Here is a 20,120-nt window from a genome sequence, read left to right as displayed (position 1 = left end):
CTGAGCAAGTTAAGTGCCCCTAAAAAATTCGTATTTACGGACTGTTCTGTTTTGACAGATTCTGCCTTTTTTTTTCGCATTGCCTCTTTTGCTATGTTGGATGGATTTCTTTGTTCCATTAACTTTCAGTCGCTTTGTGCAATGTCCAGAAGTGTTAAGAATGATTATGTCACCTCTGAATATGTGAATTTTTGATTATGCACTAACCCTCTAATGAGTTTGTTTTGAGTTTGGTCTGGAGGAAGTTTTCAAGGATCAAGAGAGGAGGATGATATAATATGATCAAGAAGAGTGAAAAGTCTAAGCTTGGGGATGCCCCCGTGGTTCATCCCTGCATATTTCAAGAAGACTCAAGCATCTAAGCTTGGGGATGCCCATGGCATCCCCTTCTTCATCGACAACTTATCAGGTCACCTCTAGTGAAACTATATTTTTATTCCGTCACATCTTATGTGCTTTACTTGGAGCGTCTGTATGTTTTTATTTTTGTTTTTGTTTGAATAAAATCGGATCCTAGCATTCTTTGCGTGGGAGAGAGACACGCTCCGCTGTTTCATATGAACACTGGTGTTCATAGCTTTACTTTTAATGTTCATGGCGAAGGTTGAAACTGCTTCGTTCATTGTTATTTGGTTGGAAACAGAAAATGCTTCATGTGGTAATTGGTATATTGTCTTGAATAATTTGATACTTGGCAATTGTTGTGCTCAAATAGATCATATTTAAGCTCTTGCATTATGTACTTTGCACCTATTAATGAAGAACTACCATAGAGCTTGTTGACATTTGGTTTGCATGATTGGTCTCTCTAAAGTCTAGATATTTTCTGGTGAAGTGTTTGAACAACAAAGAAGACAGTGTAGAGTCTTATAATGTTTGCAATATGTTCTTATGTAAGTTTTGCTGTACCGGTTCATACTTGTGTTTGCTTCAAACAACCTTGCTAGCCAAAGCCTTGTATTGAGAGGGGATACTTCTCGTGCATCCAAAACCTTGAGCCAAAAACTATGCCATTTGTGTCCACCATACCTACCTACTACATGGTATTTCTCTGCCATTCCAAAGTAAATTACTTGAGTGCTACCTTTAAAATTTCATTCCTTATCTTTGCAATATATAGCTCATGGGAAATAGCCTTAAAAACTATTGTGGTAAAGAATATGTAGCTTATGTATCTTATTTCTTATAAGTTGCTTGTTGAGCGGTAACCATGTTTCTGGGGACGCCATCAACTATTACACCTTTGTTGAATATCATGTGAGTTGCTATGCATGTTCGTCTTGTCTGAAGTAAGGGTGATTTATCATGATCAAATGGTTTGAGTATGCATATTGTTAGAGAAGAACATTGGGCCGCTAACTAAAGCCATGTATCATGGTGGAAGTTTCAGTTTGGACATTAATCCTCAATCTCTTATGAGAATATTATCTGTTGTTGAATGCTTATGCATTAAAGAGGAGTCCATTATCTGTTTTCTATGTTGTCCCGGTATGGATGTCCTTAGTTGAGATTTATCAAAAACGAGAAATCAAATGGGATCTATCTCCTTGGACCTTTGTACATGCGACATAGAGGTACCCCTTTGTGACACTTGGTTGAAACATATGTTATGCAATGATAATCCATGTAAATCCAAGCTAATTAGGACAAGGTGCGAGCACTATTGGTATTCTATGCATGAGGCTTGCAACTTATAGGATGTCTTATGCATAACACATATGAATTATTACTACCATTGACAAAATTGTTTCTATGTTTTCAAAATAAAAGCTCTAGCACAAAAATAGTAATCCATGCTTCCCTCTACGAAGGGCCTTTCTTCTACTTTATGTTGAGTCAGTTTACCTACTTCTTTCTATCTTAGAAGCAAACACTTGTATCAACTGTGTGCATTGATTCCTACATACTTGCTTATTTGCATTCATCATATTACTTTGTGTTGACAATTATCCATGAGATATACATGTTGAAAGTTGAAAGCAACTGCTGAAACTTATATCTTCCTTTCTGTTGCTTCAAAACTTTCTACTAAGAATTTATTGCTTTGTGAGTTAACTCATATGCAAGTCTTATTGATGCTTGTTTTGAAAGTACTATTCATGAAAAGTCTTTGCTATATGATTCAGTTGTTTAATCATTGTCTTTACCATTGCTTCGAATCACTTCATTCATCTCATATGCTTTACAATAGTATTGATCAAGATTATGATAGCATGTCACTTCAGAAATTATCCTTGTTATCGTTTACCTACTCGAGGGCGAGTAGGAACTAAGCTTGGGGATGCTTGATACGTCTCAAACGTATCTATAATTTCTTATGTTCCATGCTACTTTTATGACAATACTCACATGTTTTATACACACTTTACATCATTATTATGCATTTTCCGGCACTAACCTATTAACGAGATGCCGAAGCGCCAGTTCCTGTTTTGTGCTGTTTTTGGTTTCAGAAATGCTACAAAGGAAATATTCTCGGAATTGGACGAAACAAACGCCTAGGGTCTTATTTTTCCACGGAGCTTCCATAAGACCGAAGAGGATACGAAGTGGGGCCACGAGGCGCCCAAACCACAGGGCCACGCGGCCAGCATGGGCCCCGCGCCGGCCTATGGTGTGGGGCCCTCGTGCCTCCACCGACCCTGCCCTTCCGCCTACTTAAACTCTCCGTCGCGAAAACCCTATTACCGAGAGCCACGATACGGAAAAAGTTCCAGAGACGCCGCCGCCGCCAATCCCATCTCGGGGGATTCAGGAGATCGCCTCCGGCACCCTGCCGGAGAGGGGAATCATCACCCGGAGGACTCTACATCACCATGATCGCCTCCGGACTGATGTGTGAGTAGTTCATCCTTGGACTATGGCTCCATAACAGTAGCTAGATGGTTGTCTTCTCCTAATTGTGCTATCATGTTAGATCTTGTGAGCTACATGTTGTGTTTGTTGGGATCCGATGAATATGGAATACTATGTCAAGTTGATTATCAATCTATCATATATGTGTTGTTTATGATCTTGCATGCTCTCCGTTGCTAGTAGAGGCTCTGGCCAAGTTGATACTTGTGACTCCAAGAGGGAGTATTTATGCTCGATAGTGGGTTCATGCCTCCATTGAATCTAGGACAGTGACATAAAGTTCTAAGGTTGTGGATGTGCTGTTGCCACTAGGGATAAAACATCAATGCTTTGTCTAAGGATATTTGTGTTGATTACATTACGCACCATACTTAATGCAATTGTCTGTTGTTTGCAACTTAATACTGGAAGGGGTGCGGATGCTAACCCGAAGGTGGACTTTTTAGGCATAGATGCATGCTGGATAGCGGTCTATGTAATTTGTCGTAATGCCCTAAGTAAATCTCATATTAGTCATCATGATATGTATGTGCATTGTTATGCCCTCTCTATTTGTCAATTGCCCAACTGTAATTTGTTCACCCAACATGCTATTTCTTATTGGAGAGACACCACTAGTGAACTGTGGACCCCGATCCATTCTTTTACATCTGAATACAATCTACTGCAATCATTATTCTCTGCTGCTCATTACAAACAAACATCATTTTCCACACCATACATTTAATCCTTTGTTTACAGCAAGCCGGTGAGATTGAAAACCTCACTGTTAAGTTAGGGCAAAGTATTTTGATTGTGTTGTGCAGGTTCCACGTTGGCGCCGGAATCCCTGGTATTGCGCCGCACTACACTCCTCCGCCGACAACCTTCACGTGGCCCTTGACTCCTACTGGTTCGATAACCTTGGTTTCTTACTGAGGGAAAACTTGCTGCTGTACGCATCACATCTTCCTCTTGGGGTTCCCAACGGACGTGTGCTTTACGCGTTATCAACGTGTGAGACATCTATGTGGCCCAGGAATTACACATCTTGTGCAGGGTCATGTGCAGCGACACAAGGGTCCATCAAAACCTCGCAAGAAGAAGGAATTGGCGCCAAAGGCCAAGCTCATGTGGAGAAGAAAGGAGGTGCCAAGTGTTGTATCAAGTCGAGAAGGCCGCGACGGAGGATGTGGTGTGGAAGGAAAGCAAGACTTGAGGACGGCGAGGACGTGTCATGTTCATATCACATCACCTTTTTCCAGAAGACCCTCACGCGTTGGGGACAACGCTTCTTGAAGAAGGGGAGAGATGATATGGATATCCATGCCTGGTACTCTAGGACAGCCATTGATATGATATTTGGGTCTAAGGTTGTACCAGTAGTTTATTATAATCTTGTTATTAGGAGATAATAATGTAGCCAGGTCATGCTCTGGGCCATCTAGGGTTTTAATAAAGTCTATTTGACTTAGGCATGTCCAAGTCGAACTAGCTTAGGCCCAATAAGTGGGCCGGCCGGCCAGCTCTCCCTCTCATATAAGGAGATGGGACGGCTAGGGTTTAGAGTAGAATAAATTTAGTCTAAAGATTAGGGTTTCCCTATTGCGTGTGATCACGTGTATCATCCCTCCGGGGGTACGGCGCTGCCGTTATCTATTATATCCGCTGCGAAGGTTCTTGTGTTCATGAAGGATTGTCTAGATCTTGGTTTGAGGCATATCGTTCATCGATCCGTTGCTTGCTGGATTCGTTCCCTCTTCTCCAGGCTGCGTTCATCGCGTTGTTGGGAGGATTCTCTACCCCAGGTTCTCGCTGTGAAAGATCGGGCATCAACCTAAGGAGGATCCAGTGGATCGCCATGGAGGAGACCAACAAGCTGTGGGTTGTGCGGATCCAGATCGGGTCTAGCCGCCTTGATTCAGGCCGAGCAGGGGGCCGGGCCCCTTCGAGCCCACCCATCTCCGCCCAGATCTGCGTGCTCCGACCGCCTCGGGGGCGGTTTGGTGGTCGATCTGGCAGGGGGTGCTCTTTCCAGTGGGTCGGCGCCGGTGCTATGGCGGCCCGGAGTCCTTGGTCAGCGTCTGCGACCCTCACAATGGTGTCTTCCGTGCTTAGCAGTTTGCACTGCTCAGAGTTGGGTGCCTGGGCGGCGGCCCTGGTCGGTGGGAGCCATTTTGGTTGGCGGGCGTGCCAGTGGCTCAGGAGCTGGACGGAAACCATGGTCGTGGGGGCGGCGTGGTGGTCGGCGAGTAGCGTGCGGTGGCAGTGGATCGACCGCTCCGTCGGTGGGTGCCGTGTGTAAAAGGCAGGAAGAGTTCGCCTAGGGGAAACCCTTTCTCGTCCGGGCGACGACAGCGACGTCCACGGACGCCGTTCCCTTCTTGAAGGCGTTGTTGAGGCTTCTCCCTGTCCTTCTACGTGCTCCGGGTGAAAGCCTAAGATCCTCGGATCGGGTGGTGGCGGCGCTCTCGTGTCGTGATCTTCTTGAAGATACCGCCTTGGAGTTCACAGTGTGCGGCTCTCCGTTGGTGGTGTGGTTGAGGCGCAATATTCGTCGAGCAAGGTTCTCCGGGTGAAAACCTAAGATATGCGAATCGGGCGGTGACGGCGCGCTCGTGTTGTGTTCTTCTTGAAGACATCGTCTTGGAGTCTACGAGTGTTTCTTCGGATGTTGTTGGCTCTGCGCTTGGCGACCTTCGGCAAGGCTTGCGTCCTGCCCTATTTCCTCGTAGAGTTTCCATGGTGCTACTTTCGATCGGTGGTGGTCGCCCACTGGTGGCGCTGCCCGCGGCGGGGAGTTCTGTTGACGGCGTGCGTGTTCGATGGCTCGCTCTAGGGTGAGCTCCGGCCCGACACAGTTGTTGTCCGATGTCTTCTCCAAATCTTCGTAGGCTTCGTAAGAGTCGTGATCGCCGTTCGAGGTTTTGGTTGTAGCCATGTTGGCAATTCGTGTGGGTGTGTGTTGTAAGCTAGGCTTAGCTCTTTGTATCTTATTGCCTTTGTGGTGTTATTAATTTAAAGTTGGGCCTTTTGTCCTTTGATCGAAAAAAAGAGTGAAGTCTGAAATAAACCTTTAAGTTGTAGATGGTGTCCAACTCAAACCTTGAACTCTTAATCCTTGAAATCACCACCCTATACTTATCAATCCCGGTCATTTTTTTTGCTTTTAGTTAGTTTCCAAACAGGAATCATGTGACGTGGCTAGGGAGTCTCATCTCACTCTCATTGACATTAATGGTCCACATGTCAGATGCATCGTCTTCATAGGCATAATTGGCTCTTTCAGGCCACTAGGATCAGACTTCAATGGAGCGTCAGGGTTCTCACGCTTAATGGAACGGGAGGCTCAGCAAACGAATGGGGGAAGAGCCCCATACTCCCCGGCGTCCTCACCTCTGACTCCCCTCCATCCCGTCGTCCTCTCCTCCTCCTTTGACTGCCCTCCATCCCTGGAGTTCCCTCTCCTGCGATGCCCGCAACGCCCCTCAAAGTCGTGCGTGGCGTGGAACTCGCCGGCGCGGCATGGACCTCGGAGGCTCGGTTTACATCGCGGCACGTGACCCGGACCTCGACGGCGGCGAGCGTCCTGTAGCTGGAAGGCGCGCTGCATGGAGCGCATCGCACCGCATGGACCTCGACGGACCGGCCTGCAGCGTGGCGCGCTACCTGGACCTCGACGACGGCGCGCGATCTGTAGATGGACGGCGAACGGTCCGACCTGCAGCTCGCTCCGTTCTTCTCCAGACCGCGCTGACTGCCTGGGTTCGCCGCCGTCAACGTGATTTTGAAAACGCCTGCTCGCCTTCAGGTTGTTGGGCTGGGGCACCACAGACAAAGCGCGCCTGCGTTCCCGCGGAGACGGGGAGCACGACGACGATCACCACGGCGGAGCCGTGCAGCAGATGTGTCGTAGGCTGAATCGTTGAAGTACATCGTCGGCACACTCAGCGCATGTAGGGGAGTCACAGGCCATGGTCTAGCTGCCCTTGATGGCGAAGATGTGCAAGTTATCGGCAGGCTCGCGGATGCTTGCGTTCTGCTCGTTTAAATGCTCGGCCGGCATGAGGATGACGAAGAGAAAGGGTCCAGCCTGAGGATTACGAACAGTCGGTGATCCCAAGGTTGACTGCTTCCACGTCAACAATTTTTGAATGGAAACGAGCTCCATGTAAGTATAGATCGGGAATAGTAAGCTCGGGGTGCTAATTTCCGGGATTATAAGTTTAAGGTTTGATTCCAACACCCACTACAACTTCAAGGTTTATTTCAGATTTTACTAAAAAAAAAAAAGCTTATGGTTGACGTGCCTCTCTGGGCGCCAAAAGCCCCGCGAAAATCCGCACAAAACCCAAACCGAATCAGCCAAATCACATCTTCCCGCGCGCATCTCGCGACCAAAATTTCCGCTCGCCGCCTGAACCCACCACGGAACCGCCAGAGCGCGCATCCCCACACGAATCCTCCCCCTCAGCACGTCCAAATCCGTTCGTCCCACGAATCCAACGGCTCCACCCGACGCCACCTCACCGATCCGGACCCCAACCAGCTCCACCAATCACGCCCCTCCTCGCCCTCCTATATATTCCCACCTCTCCCTCCCCACAATCCCGCAACTCAAACCCAACACAACCTGCAAGCCTCCTCCCGGCGCCGCCAACCTCCAGCAACCACTTCCATCTCGCCGCCGCCCCCTCGCACGCTCCCGAACCAGCGATGGCGCCCAAGGCCGAGAAGAAGCCGGCGGCGGAGAAGAAGCCGGTGGAGGCGGAGAAGTCCAAGCCCAAGGCGGAGAAGCGCGTGCCGGGCGCCAAGGGCGAGGGCGGCGCCGACAAGAAGAAGAAGAAGGCCAAGAAGTCGGTCGAGACCTACAAGATCTACATCTTCAAGGTCCTCAAGCAGGTGCACCCGGACATCGGCATCTCCTCCAAGGCCATGTCCATCATGAACTCCTTCATCAACGACATTTTCGAGAAGCTGGCCGGCGAGTCCGCCAAGCTCGCCCGCTACAACAAGAAGCCCACCATCACCTCCCGGGAGATCCAGACCGCCGTGCGTCTTGTACTCCCTGGCGAGCTCGCCAAGCACGCCGTGTCTGAGGGCACCAAGGCCGTCACAAAGTTCACCTCCTCTTAGATTGTCTTGATTTCGTGTCCAAGTAGTTTGCTCCCGTTTGTTCGTTTCTCAACAGTGTAAAATGTGTCCGGTTTGCTGAATCAATGAATCATCTTGTGGTTGTTTCAAATTTGTTCTGCCGCAGTTCTGAATACGTTTATTGTTTCGAGTAATTTACCTGAACCAGTTGCTCGGACAACTTTTCTTCTGTAAGTTCTGAAGAGATGTGCAGTTCCATCTCTACATTTAGAATTATTTTAGCCTATTGCGATGGGAGATTACTGAGGATTCGTTATGCTAATGGTAGGTCTATTTGTTCAGGTTGGGTATACTGAATATAGTTTTCAGTGGCAACATTTCATTCTGACCTTCTTGCTATAAGAATTCAAAAGCCAGCCATAACCTGTGATTCTGCACAAAATTTAAGTACTGAATGTGTAGGCGTTATCAGTTAGTGAAATATTTTGAACTATAGTCATGTTTACTTTAATGAAATCAGTGGTGTTTTTCATGCACTGAAAAAAGTCCTACATGACGAAAGACATGGAAATACTCTTTGCGGTACCCAAGCCATAGATGCAGGATATTTGATCTGTGTATCTCCATCTCCAGTAGGTTAATGCGGTACTCTGCAATGAGTTTGGCAAGATTTCCTTATCCACATTGACATATCGCGGTTTGCTCACCAAATTCTAATTCTACAGTCCAACAGTTCTTAAGATTGTTAGGAATGTATAAAACAAGGAGAAATGAAACAAATCAGCACAATGGAAGCTTCGATGCGTGTCTTCCAAGATTGCAACACCATCCTCTGCTAGGAAGATGGCTTAACCTGGCCATCTTTCTTCTTATCTCCAGGTTCTCTGCAGTTAATTTGACATGAGGACCAACTCCAATACACTGCAAGTGCATTCATGCCATTTGATCTGAGGCAACAGACGAACAGGACTGACTAATTGACTATTCTCAGTTTGTCTTAGATTGCCTCACTGTCGAGTCCTTTGGTTTGGTCTGGTTTGTTCCTCTGTCAACTACATCATAGGGGATTAGATCTCCCAATGTAACAGTGCAAGTCGGATTATCTGAATCAGCAAATCATCTTGCGGAAGTTTCAGTTATGAATTATGATCCATCTTGAGCTTCCTCTCTAATCCCCTCTCTGTCTCCACTCCAAAAACTTGTAATATGCTCCTGTAACTGGCTGTGGTTCTTTGATATGAAAGCCATTTTTTTGTTGAGAAATTGACCTCAACCATCTGGGCGTTCTGAACTAGTGAAATATTTTGAACTAGGTGTGTTTACTTTCAAATCAGATGGTCCTTTATTTTCTCACTGAAATGTGCCCTAGATGAACACATAGGAAAAACTCTTTGCAGTATCGATGCCACATGTGCAGCATATTTGATTTATGTATCCCTATCTCCAGTAATTTAGTGCTACTCAGCGATGTGTTTGGTAGGACTGACATAGCGCAGATTGCTCACCAAATTCTAATTCTACAGTCCAACAGTTATTTTAGATCTCCCTGTGGAACAGTGTAAAGTGAGTCGTGTTTGCTGAATCAGTGAATCGTTATGTGGAAGTTGCAAATGTGTTCTGCTTCAGTTTTGAATAAGTTTATTGTTTCGAGTGATTGGCCTCAGCCAGCTCCTTGAACACCTTTTGTTGTTCTTTAAATTCAGATGAGAGATGTACAGTTCTATCTCTACATTTAGATAGCATTGTCTCAATTCCATGATTAGTTGCCAACTGAGCTTGGGAGATTACGGAGGATGCGCTATGCTAATGGAAAGTGTTCATTTCTCCAGGTTTGGTAACTTGATACTGAATTTTGTTTTCTGAGGCAACATTTGATCGCAAGCTTTTGACAACTTTGTTTATTTCTAAGGATTCAAAACCAGCCGTTTCCTAGTGGTTCTGTACAAAATCGAATCAAGTACTGAATGTGTAGGCATTCTCAGTTACTGAAATATTTGAGCTAGGTATATGTTTACTTTGAAATCAGAAGCCCTAGATGAATACAATAGAGAAATTCTTTGCAGTACCGAAACCATATATGCATGCTAGTTTGGTATGTGTATCTCCATCTCCAGTAGGTTAATGTGCTTCTCAGCAATGAGTACTGCAATATATTCTTATCCACATTGACATATCGCAGTTTGCTCACCAAATTCTTATTCTATAGTCCCACAGTTCTTTAATTGTTAGGAATGTATTATAAAACAAGGAGAAATGAAACCAACCAGCACCATGGAAGCTTTGAATGCATGTTTTCCAATAATGCAACACCATCCTCTGCTAGCAAGATGACATAACCTGGCCATCGTTGTTCTGATCTCCAGGTTCTCTGCATCCATATCATTCAATTTGATGAAACAGATGAACACAACTGACTTAGTGACTATTCTCAGTTTGTCTTAGATTGCCTCCTGTCAAGTCCTTTAGTTTGGTCTGGCTTGTTCCTCTGTCAAACTACATCATAGGGATTTAAATCTCCCTGTGGAACAGTGTAAACTGAGTCGGATTATCTGAATCAATGAATCATCGTGTGGAAGCTTCAGATGTGTTCTGCTTCAGTTCTGAATATGTTTTTTCTATTTTTGAGAAATTGACCTCAACCATCTGCTCGACCAACTTTTTTTGTTCTGAAACTTGTGAAGAGATGCACAATTCTATCTCTACATTTAGAATTATTTTAATGAGATGATCAGTTGCCAACTGAAAACGGGAGATTACAGAGGATGCATTATGCTAATGGGGGAGTGTTTATTTCTACAGATTTGGCATCTTGAAACTGAATTTTGTTTTCAGGGGCAACATTTGATTGCGAGCTTTAACACTGTTGACTTGTTCCGAGGATTCATAAAGCAGCCTTATCGTACTGATTCTGTACAGAATATAATACATAGCTGAATGTCTAGGCGTTCTCAGTTAATGAAATGTTCCGAATTAGGTATGCCTAATTTAAAATCAGACAGTGTCTTTTTTTTTTTTTTTTGCACACATGACAGAAAAGTAGGAAAAAACTCTTGTACTATCAAAGCAATATGAAAGATATCTGATCCGTGCATCTCTTGTAGCTTAATGTGTTACTGTGCAATGCATGAAAATTTCCTTATCCACATTGACACATTACAGTTTGCTCACAAAATTTCTAATTCTATAGTCTAACAGTTACTTAAGAATGTTAGGAATGTAAAGAGAGCAGAAATAAACGGAATCAACAGGATGAAAGCTTTCAGTTGGTTTTGCTGTCTTCTAAGCACTGCATCAGTAACCAAAGACAGGAAATGGTTTCCGGCGAGTGCTGTTCTCCCAGGTCAAAGTGTGTTGGACAAGGCAATGTTCATCTTCATCGTTATTCAGGCAATCATCAAAAATCATGTAAATTTCATCACTCTGAGGATGTCTAGAGTCTCCGTTAAAGAAGACATGGGCCCTGTCCTGGACCTCAATCCAGCTGCAGCCAGTGATCCTCTTTGGCCCCATCTCCTTACCTCCAGATCACATACACACTCTGCCAGCTTTCAACTGCAGAACAAACATTAGAAAGAAGGATGTATGAAGAAGTGTCCTTCGGATCAAGTGCGTGAATACACACTGTGACGCTCTCGGTCAGGTCCTTGTTCCAGTGAATCTGGCACCCTCCTATCATGGACTTCTAGAACCCGATACCTGGCTCAAATGGAAGGTCCTCAAAAAACCTCTTGGAGTTGTCGAATCTTTTAGCCTGAGAGAGGAGATCAACAACAGAGGCGTAATGCTGCAGCTGGATTCACGCACATGGATGCTTTCTGAACTTTTGCTGTTGTTCCGTTATCAGTTAATGATAGTGGAGCTCGGTCTCTTTTTTGGAGCCGTGTAAAAAAAGAATAGATGAACAAGACTAAGTGCCTATTCTCAGTTGGTTTTGCTGTCTTCTAAGCACTGCATCAGTAACCAAAGATAGGAAAATGTTCTGTCAGCTGTTCTTTGGACAGTTTTCCAGTCATACAAGGCAATGTTCGTCATCTTCATCGGTATTCAGGCAAAGTTCAAGCATCATGTAAATTTCATCACTCTGAGGATGTCTATGGTCTCCATTAAAGAAGACATGGGCCTTGTCCTGGAGCTCAATCCAGCTGCATCCAGTGATCCTCTTCAGCCCCATCTCCTTAATCTGCCTCCTGACCATTGACACACTCTGCCAGCTTCCAGCTGCAGAATAAACATTAGAAAGAAGGATGTATGAAGAAGTGTCCTTTGGATCAAGTGCTTGAATACGCTCCGCGACGCTCTCGGCCAGGTCCTTGTTCCAGTGAATCTGGCACCCTCCTATCATTGCCTTCCAGAACCCGACGCCTGGCTCAAAAGGAAGGTCCTCAAGAAACCTCTTGGCGTCATCAAATCGTTTAGCCCGAGAGAGTAGATCAACAACACAAGCATAATGGTCAGCTTTCAATATGTCCGGTTGCTCCACCTGTGCAGTCTTGAACAATGAGTAACCCTCGTCAACCAGACCAGCATGGTTGCAAGCAAACAGCAAACCGAGCAATGTTACATTGTCTGCCTTCATGCCCATAGCTCTCATCTTCTTGTAGGCACCCAAAGCTTCCTGCCCCCTTCCGTTCCGCGCATACCCGCAGATCAAAGCGTTCCAGGAGACCACGTTCTTTTGCTCCATCTTTCTGAAGACCAGCACGCTATCCTCCAAGCTAGCGCACCTGGCATAGAAGCTGACAAGAGAATTGCCGATGTAAACGTCAAGCGTGCCAAAGTGCTTGATAGCCGATGCATGGACGCTTCTACCGATGCCAAGTGCACCAGCATTGGCAACAGAAGTGAGCACGCAGGGAAACGTGCTCTCTGTCGGTCTGACGCCTTGCCGACACATTTCCAGGAACAGACGGACTGCCTCCTCGTTGAGACCTGCCTGGCTGCACCCGCCGATCATCGCGTTCCAGGAAACTGCATTCCTCTCCGGCATGCACCGGAACAACCCGAGAGCGTCCTCGAACATCCCATTCTTCAGGAACCCGTTGATGAGACCGGTGTAGGAGACGACATTGGGCTCGTGGGTGTCCCCGAGGGCGCTCTGGGCTTCCCGCATGGCGCCCATCTTGGCGTAGTGGTCGACGAGAGCGCTGCCCACGAAGACGTTGGAGCAGAGGCCGAACTTGGCGACGCAGGCGTGGAGCTGCGCGCCGACGCGCAGGTCACGCAGCGCGGTGGCCGAGCGGAGGACCGTGCCGAAGGTGAAGTTGTTGGGCGGGACGCCATCCGCGAGCACCTGGGAGAAGAGGTCCACGGCGTCGCGGTGCCGGCCGCGGCGGCCGAGCGCGCCGATGGCGGCCGTGGCCGCGACGACGTCCCGGTACGGCATTCGGTCGAGCACTTTATGGGCGGTTTGCAGGGCGGCGCTGCTGCACATAACCACCCGCTGGAGGCGCCCGATCTGAGGAGTTTGGCATGCGATTTCTGGCCTGATTGTAGCGGGCAGCAAAGAGACTGTGGAGTTCGGCCTGCGATTTTTGGGCTTCTTGTAGCGCGCAGCAAAGATTTGGGCAGCTTCGTGGTGTTTAGGTTTGTTGTCTGGAGGTTTGGACGGGCATGCTGATGAGATGAGATGAGAATACTGAGCTTCTTGGCCAGTTTCATCTAGTGAGAGGAAAAGGTTCAGTCCGGAGCCTGAAATTTGAGTATGGACCCCTCACCTCGACCAAACAATTCCTAGTATATAATAATTTTGAATATAGATTTCTCAGAAGAGTAACGATCTATTTAAACGATAAATATATTGTTACTCTCATGATTTTTGTCCGTTAATTCTGAATTTCAGAGTAGCAATTTTTCAGCTTTACGTCAGGGGATAAACACATTGCACTAAACAAAGCACAACAGTACCAAGCAATCAACCGAGGAATTTTTATGTAGGCCGTGAATGGCAAGCGACCGAGGCTCGTACTTGTCAGGCGATTCATTGAAAATTTCATTGTACATCAGCAATAGGAAAACCAATACTACATCACTGGCATTTGTTGCCCCATAGCATACTTGTGTGGATAACACAGCAGCCCCAATCGACCATACATCAGCAACTAAGTTGAATTATTCTATTGACAATTTATACCCTGACATAAATCTTCCAGCATGACAAGCCTCCTGACTGGTACAGACAAAATGCGTATTCTCATTCACGAGAAAATAAAACGCAGCAGAGACACTGCTCTCATAAGCCTTCTGATTTCGGACTCGAGGTAATTTTAGGCCCTGCCCATTGTTGGCTAGCACGAGACTTAGCCCATGGATCAAGTGGAGCTCGCTGAGGTGGTGGTGGTGTTGCAGGTTTTGCCTCTCGGAGTTCATTCTCTCTGTCCACAAACCTGCAGACAAAACTTCTCAGAACAATATCGGCAAAAGCAGGATGAAAAGCCCTGTTGATCAACAAGAAATCTAGAAAAAATATCTGAAGACAGCCAGACACATTTTCTGGAAATTTCAGGGAGCAAATTTCCGGTCCAGTTCTTCGACACCAAACAAAGTCAAGCAGAAAGTACAACTGGGTAACTCGCACTAACTAGGACCACTTAGTTGAAAAGCTACATAGTATTTTTTTTCCATGTTAGGAAATATGAAAAGAAACTTACTCAATATATGCCATCGGTGCAGCATCTCCAATTCGTATCCTAGTTCGCAACAATCTCGTGTATCCACCAGCTCGATCTCTAAAACATGAAGAAAGAAATCAATAGGTACAACTTGAATATTGTCCTATGTTTCCAAATGTATGTAATTCACTAATTCTATTTTCTACAAACATGCCATCTACAGTTTCAAGGACGCCTACTAAATATCTCTGCCTAAATACCCCCTCAACCAATTAGAAACTCGATTTTCCATGAGAAAACTAATACCATGATCATGCAGGAGTATTCACAAAGTTCAATGGTAAAACAAAGGGGATAGAAAAACACGATGTGGGATTGCAAGTTTATACTATTTTTAACCAATCCATGGCTAGCTAATAAGACATACTTGTAGCGGTAGGCCAGCTCTGTAAATAGCTTATGGAGAACATCATCTCCCCGGACAAAAGCAGAAGCACGTCTTGCCGCATCCAGTGTGCCCTACATAGTTTGTCAATTTGAGATGAGGTTCTTAGCCTAGAGGTAAGAGTTGACTAAATCAATGTAAAATCTGATCAGCAAACAAGATGACACGAGTTTCAGTATTTGTAGCCTCAAGATAAGAGTTAACCAAGTAAGTGCAAGATCTTGGTGAGATAACATAGGCTTGAGGTCACTATGGAAGGAGATAAGTTTGCAGAAACGCATATATATCAACATCAGCAGTTTATGTAGCATCAACGCAAAAAATGATAAAGAGGAATCACACTGTATAGAAGATATCTTTGACCATCCAAAAAAATAGTAGGCACTAGGCAGTAGATGCTATGCTGAAAAACAAAATTTTCTGATATTATAATTTTAAAAAATTTGAAAAACATTCTCAGTGGTCAGTTCTCTGATTAAAGACTTTTCAACATTTCATTCCGCTTGAAAAGAACATGTAAACCTCATCACAAATTCGAACTACAATCACGACAAGAATGATGGAACGGGGGTAGTATAATTCTAATCGAGCCTTGACTGTAAGCAGTAACTGCAACGGAGCCAATTAAGTATCTATTTCTGCTTGACTAATTCAAAACTCTGTGGATTTCACCATGTCATTGTTACAGAGACGAAGCTACTAAGCATCATGTGTTCTCAAGTGAGAAACCGTTGGGCAACTAGGGGAATGGGTGTTGTCTGATACTACTACGTATATGATACAGAAACCAGAAGAGCATTATTAGTGGACCTTTCAACATTTCATTCTGCTTAATACAACCCTAAGTTATAAAGTCTAATTCTAAGTGAAACCTAAGCTACACATAAGTTGTAATTGCAAACAGATTGAACGGTGATACAGTGGAGCTAACTTGCACATGACTAAGTCATTGTTACAGACAGACAGCTGCACAGATTAATGGATGCTACAAAGCATGACATGTTTTCAGGTGAAAAAAACGTTGCCCATTGGAGAAATGGTGTTGGGCTTACATCTTTGCCGAGCTGCACCATCTGATCCGCCTTGCGTCGCACCTCCTTCGCCTGAAAAAACAACCACCACAAGGGGATTCAACTGTTACGAGTTACGACTACTCTGCAGACACACCAATTCCGGTCCGACAAGCACCCAGCACTAAGTGATCGACAGACGTACCTTCGCGACGGTGGTCTCGATGCGCTCGTGCTTCACCAGCTGCGACACCATCGTCCTGCCCATGGAGACGAATCCGGTAAGCCGGCAGCACACCGACGCGATATATATCCATCACCAGTGGAGAGCGCAGAGATCCATACCTGAGCATAGACACACGGTGCGCGGCGTGGCGCCCGAGCTTGCGGAACTTGCCCATGGCGTCGGCGTCGGCGTCGGCGGCGGCTGTGGCAGAGTGGCCGGCGCGGCGGCGGTGAGGGTTGAGGGGTTTGCGAGTGGGGCTAGGCTTGGTGGACCTGGGCGCCTGTTAGGTTTGTGCTTCTGTGCAGCACGACTTTTTGGCCCGTTGGGCCCAATATTGTGTCCACAGGCAGAAGTGGGCCTCAATAGGGCCGTAACTGGTGATTACTTGCAACAGAGTTCGGAACCAATAGCACCACGTCTGATCGGCATATAGGCCGTTGCGGCGCCGCGTGTTCTATGGTGGCCTCCGCGTCCTACATAGGCCGGCCCACCGTCACCAACATAGATGAAGAAGAACTCGACGATGAAGAAGAAGACTCACCGACGATGGAAACGACGTAGCTGGCCGCGACGTCGCTGGCGGAGGTGAGGAATACATCTTAGGGTTAGGGGTCTCGCCGTTCGGAATTAGGGTTAGGGTGAGGGTGGAGGTCTCGCTGACCGGACTTAGGGGCTAGGGTGAGGGTGCGGTTTTCGCTAGCGTGGGGGGGTGGGGGGGGGGGGGGGGGTGTTAGAGGATGGCCGGCTGGGGGGCGGCGAGGTGTTGCGGTAGCAACGTCGGCCACGGTGGTGGAAGTTGGCGGTTAGGCCGGCGGTCGGTGGGTGGATCGACGACCAACTCATGAACTTACGTGCGTGACGACTATAAGAAGAAGAAAGAAGAAGGGGCAACACACACATGGGTCGGCTCAGCAGCATTCCTCCTTTAGGCGGCGCGGGCGTGCAACCCCGAAAAGTGCGGCGTATAGGAGGACCCGTCTGATCGGGGAGCGCCTGATGTGCGACGGATTTTAAAATCTGAACAAATTTAAACTGCAAAAAATTAGCCTCGGAGGACCAGAAAACACATAAAAGAAAACCCAGAAGAGCCCTGAAAGGTTCTAGAACATTTCTGAAACCGCTAAAAGACCAAAAGAGTAGGTTCCGGTTGCCCACCTACCATACTAAGGGTTTCTTTGATTCATAGGATAGGAAAAATATAGGAATAGGAAAAACATAGGATTAGGATGTCATGCATACTTGAATTCTATGGGAAAATGAAGTTTGTTTGATTGTAGCAAAGGAATTTTTTCATAAGTTATGATCTAATGCTTTTTTTTTCTAAAGGATTTGCACTACAAGTTTTTTATAGGATTATTTCCTATAGGATTCTTATAACTCAAACAACTTGTGTAGAAAATTTTCCTGTACAATTCGTGTGAATCAAAGGGCCTAAATAGGTCGACCAATGTCGCTACCTCACGCAGGCGGAACAGATTCCTGCACGCATTGAGCTTCAAATAGGATCCGCCGTCCGATCGAGGGAGGATAATCAGGAACGCTGTTCCGTCCGTGTCCATCGACTTTCTTTCGTGCCCAACCAAGGAAAAAAATAGCGCGCTATAACAAAATAGCGTGAGTCTAAAAATACGCTATTAGCATGCTATAGCGTGCTATTAACACGAATAGCACGCTATAGCGCCGAAATAGCGTAGCGTCGGCTCTCCGGATATGCTATAGCTTGCTATTAGCGTTGGAATAGCGCGCTATTTTTTTCCATGTGCCCAACAGGACAACAGGTGATATCTGCATCTCAACCTCGGCTAGAGATTGATGGAAACATTGATGGCGAACAATCTTGCACGTCCTCCTGGCGGGATCCTGGACGATGCATCTCGTGGAGGAGTAGCCACCGTACCAGTCAGTTGCCGCAGCAACGCTTGCCTGATCTGCCATTGCAAGCCGCCAAGCTCCAACGAAGAAACCCCACCGGGAGCCCAGCCCACAGCAAGAGACTCGTTCGGAGACCTTCCGGAGGAACTGCTGCCCACGATCCTGTCAAAACTGGACGACGTGAAACAGGCGGCGCGGACCAGCCTTCTGTCGAGAAGGTGGAGGCACGCCTGGAAGCACTCTCCCAAGCTGACCCTCGACATTGTCGCTATGTGCGGCGACGGCCGTGCGTTCGTCTACAGGGAACTCTACGTGCAGAGGTTCATCGACGCCGTCGACGAGATACTGCACCAGCGCCGCGGTGGCGCGGTCGAGGAGCTGGAGCTGAGGTTTGACGAGTCCCACCTTCCACAGGTTTCCAGCCATCTGAATGTCTGGATACGTTTCGCGGTCTCGTCGAGGGCGACAAGTGTGAGGCTTCTCGTGTGGGAAACCTTGCCTGGTCATGGTCGCTATGGGCTTCCCCTGCAATTGCTCGACGCCGGAGAAGGCGTATCCATCCTGCGGCATATCCACCTTTCCTCTGTATCGCTCAAAGTGCCTCCCAGGACACAGTCTATTGGTTTTCCAAACCTGAAGAGTCTTGGCCTGCGCTCAGCGTTCGTGTCTAGTAGCGATTTGCAACATATGCTGTCAAATTGCTCTAATCTAGAGCGGCTGGATCTGCATACGGTTCACCTGGGCGATGAACTCCGATTGGATCGGCCTTTGCCTAGGCTGCTACACCTATGTTTGGTTGATTGCAGGGTAACCAAAATACAACTCATTGCCAATCAGCTCACAACTTTTATATTCAGGGACCATTTTTTGCCTACCATCATCAGTCTCGGTGAAACTCCCGGACTTCGCAATGTTAAGATTCATTGTTTCAGGTTAACATCGCAACAGGCTGCCAGCTCATTGCCCAATGCGTTCCACATGGTACAACGACTGTCCCTCTACTGTACTTGTAGATTACCGACCGTTCCGTCGCCACTTGAGAACACCTCAAGGTTTCCCTATCTGAGGTATTTACAACTGCTATTCTGCATTTACCCGGAACATCCCGACGCTGCACTCTCTGTCGCGTATTTTCTAGAGTCGGCTCCGTTGCTGGAGGAATTGGAGATAAAATTCGTATCAGCTTTCAAGTATGGTGGTGAAGGACCTCCAAGGAGGTTAGCGCAGGGTCGGTCCGAATACTACAAGTGTCTAAAGAGCATGAGAGCTCGTGAATTCACAGGTCAAAGGGACCAACTAGAGCTTATGATACACATCGTGGAAAATGCCCCTGCTCTCGAGATTTTGACTATAGATGCAACACGGCAACAGGTTCCGGCTGATATGGATATCCGTCATAGAGCCACGACATCCATCAGTGAGAAACTTTCAGCAAAGACAAAGTTCATTGTTGTATGAGATTTCTATGATGTGTGGTTATTAGCGGGGGAGACATATTGACACTACAACACACACATTATTCAGTTTGGTGATCGAGCTCAACACTAGTATGATGCAGAAGCCGGGGTTTACCCCCATTTCGAAAAAAAACTAGTACTAGCAGTGTTCAGTTGTCGTATAAATCCCAAGGTGCAAGGTGCTATTTTCCCCTTCTGGTTGGCGAATCAATGTGCTATTGTTCTAGAATAGTGCGGCTGTTGGCTGGCTGAGGCATATGTTACTGCTACGATACTAGCAAACAGTTCAACATTCCAATAATGATTATCTAGTTTTTGACTATCGGAGTATACATATTAACACACATTATTCAGTTTGGTGCTCGAGCTCAACTGTCATACTCCCTCCGTTTTTATTTACCTCACGTTCTAGGTTTAATCAAAGTTGAATTAGTAAAGTTTGATAAAAAATATAGAAAAAACTACCAACATTCACATTGCCAAATGTATGTAATATGAAAATACGCTTTATAACAATTCTATTACTCCTTATGATCTAATTCCGAGCGGTAGTAAATACCAGGACTTAACAAT

General features: G+C 46.4%; 4 protein-coding genes across 4 annotated transcripts; 2 read left to right on the top strand and 2 right to left on the bottom strand.

The window, feature by feature from the left end:
- The first annotated feature begins 7,484 nt into the window (after positions 1-7,484).
- On the top strand, positions 7,485-7,986 carry LOC127344520 (histone H2B.11). The gene has a single exon (XM_051370819.2). It carries the CDS (start codon positions 7,552-7,554, stop codon positions 7,969-7,971), a length of 420 nt encoding a protein of 139 aa, XP_051226779.1. The 5' UTR covers positions 7,485-7,551; the 3' UTR covers positions 7,972-7,986.
- A 3,209-nt stretch (positions 7,987-11,195) lies between these two features.
- LOC127344521 (pentatricopeptide repeat-containing protein At5g42450, mitochondrial) lies at positions 11,196-13,550 on the bottom strand. Its single transcript, XM_051370820.2, has one exon. It carries the CDS (start codon positions 13,358-13,360, stop codon positions 11,939-11,941), a length of 1,422 nt encoding a protein of 473 aa, XP_051226780.1. The 5' UTR covers positions 13,361-13,550; the 3' UTR covers positions 11,196-11,938.
- A 321-nt stretch (positions 13,551-13,871) lies between these two features.
- LOC127344522 (uncharacterized) lies at positions 13,872-16,492 on the bottom strand. The gene is made up of 6 exons (XM_051370821.2): positions 16,338-16,492; positions 16,198-16,252; positions 16,035-16,085; positions 14,965-15,056; positions 14,577-14,654; positions 13,872-14,312 (listed from the first exon to the last, which is right to left on the bottom strand). The coding sequence occupies exons 1-6, from the start codon at positions 16,391-16,393 to the stop codon at positions 14,159-14,161; spliced, it is 486 nt and encodes a 161-aa protein (XP_051226781.1). The 5' UTR covers positions 16,394-16,492; the 3' UTR covers positions 13,872-14,158.
- A 1,550-nt stretch (positions 16,493-18,042) lies between these two features.
- Positions 18,043-19,548, top strand: LOC127340037 (F-box protein At4g09920-like). The gene is made up of 2 exons (XM_051365820.1): positions 18,043-18,822; positions 19,039-19,548. Exons 1-2 carry the CDS (start codon positions 18,043-18,045, stop codon positions 19,546-19,548), a joined length of 1,290 nt encoding a protein of 429 aa, XP_051221780.1.
- Positions 19,549-20,120: the final 572 nt, after the last annotated feature.

This window comes from Lolium perenne, chromosome 3 (genome assembly GCF_019359855.2).
Source record: "Lolium perenne isolate Kyuss_39 chromosome 3, Kyuss_2.0, whole genome shotgun sequence".
In the NCBI taxonomy this organism is placed as follows: domain Eukaryota; kingdom Viridiplantae; phylum Streptophyta; class Magnoliopsida; order Poales; family Poaceae; genus Lolium; species Lolium perenne.
Note: the sequence above shows the minus strand (reverse complement) of the source record. Positions and strands in the feature narration are given on the sequence as shown.

Excerpts from the sequence above, each read along its gene's own strand:
- LOC127344522 (XM_051370821.2), bottom strand. The coding sequence starts at position 16,393 with ATGGGCAAGTTCCGCAAGCTCGGGCGCCACGCCGCGCACCGTGTGTCT. Across the intron at positions 16,253-16,337 it reads CACCGTGTGTCTATGCTCAG|GACGATGGTGTCGCAGCTGG; the intron begins GTATGGATCTCT and ends CTCCATGGGCAG. Across the intron at positions 14,313-14,576 it reads GCACCGATGGCATATATTGA|GTTTGTGGACAGAGAGAATG; the intron begins GTAAGTTTCTTT and ends TTTTGTCTGCAG.
- LOC127340037 (XM_051365820.1), top strand. The coding sequence starts at position 18,043 with ATGGCGAACAATCTTGCACGTCCTCCTGGCGGGATCCTGGACGATGCA. Across the intron at positions 18,823-19,038 it reads AGCGGCTGGATCTGCATACG|GCTGCCAGCTCATTGCCCAA; the intron begins GTTCACCTGGGC and ends ACATCGCAACAG.
- LOC127344520 (XM_051370819.2), top strand. The coding sequence starts at position 7,552 with ATGGCGCCCAAGGCCGAGAAGAAGCCGGCGGCGGAGAAGAAGCCGGTG.
- LOC127344521 (XM_051370820.2), bottom strand. The coding sequence starts at position 13,360 with ATGTGCAGCAGCGCCGCCCTGCAAACCGCCCATAAAGTGCTCGACCGA.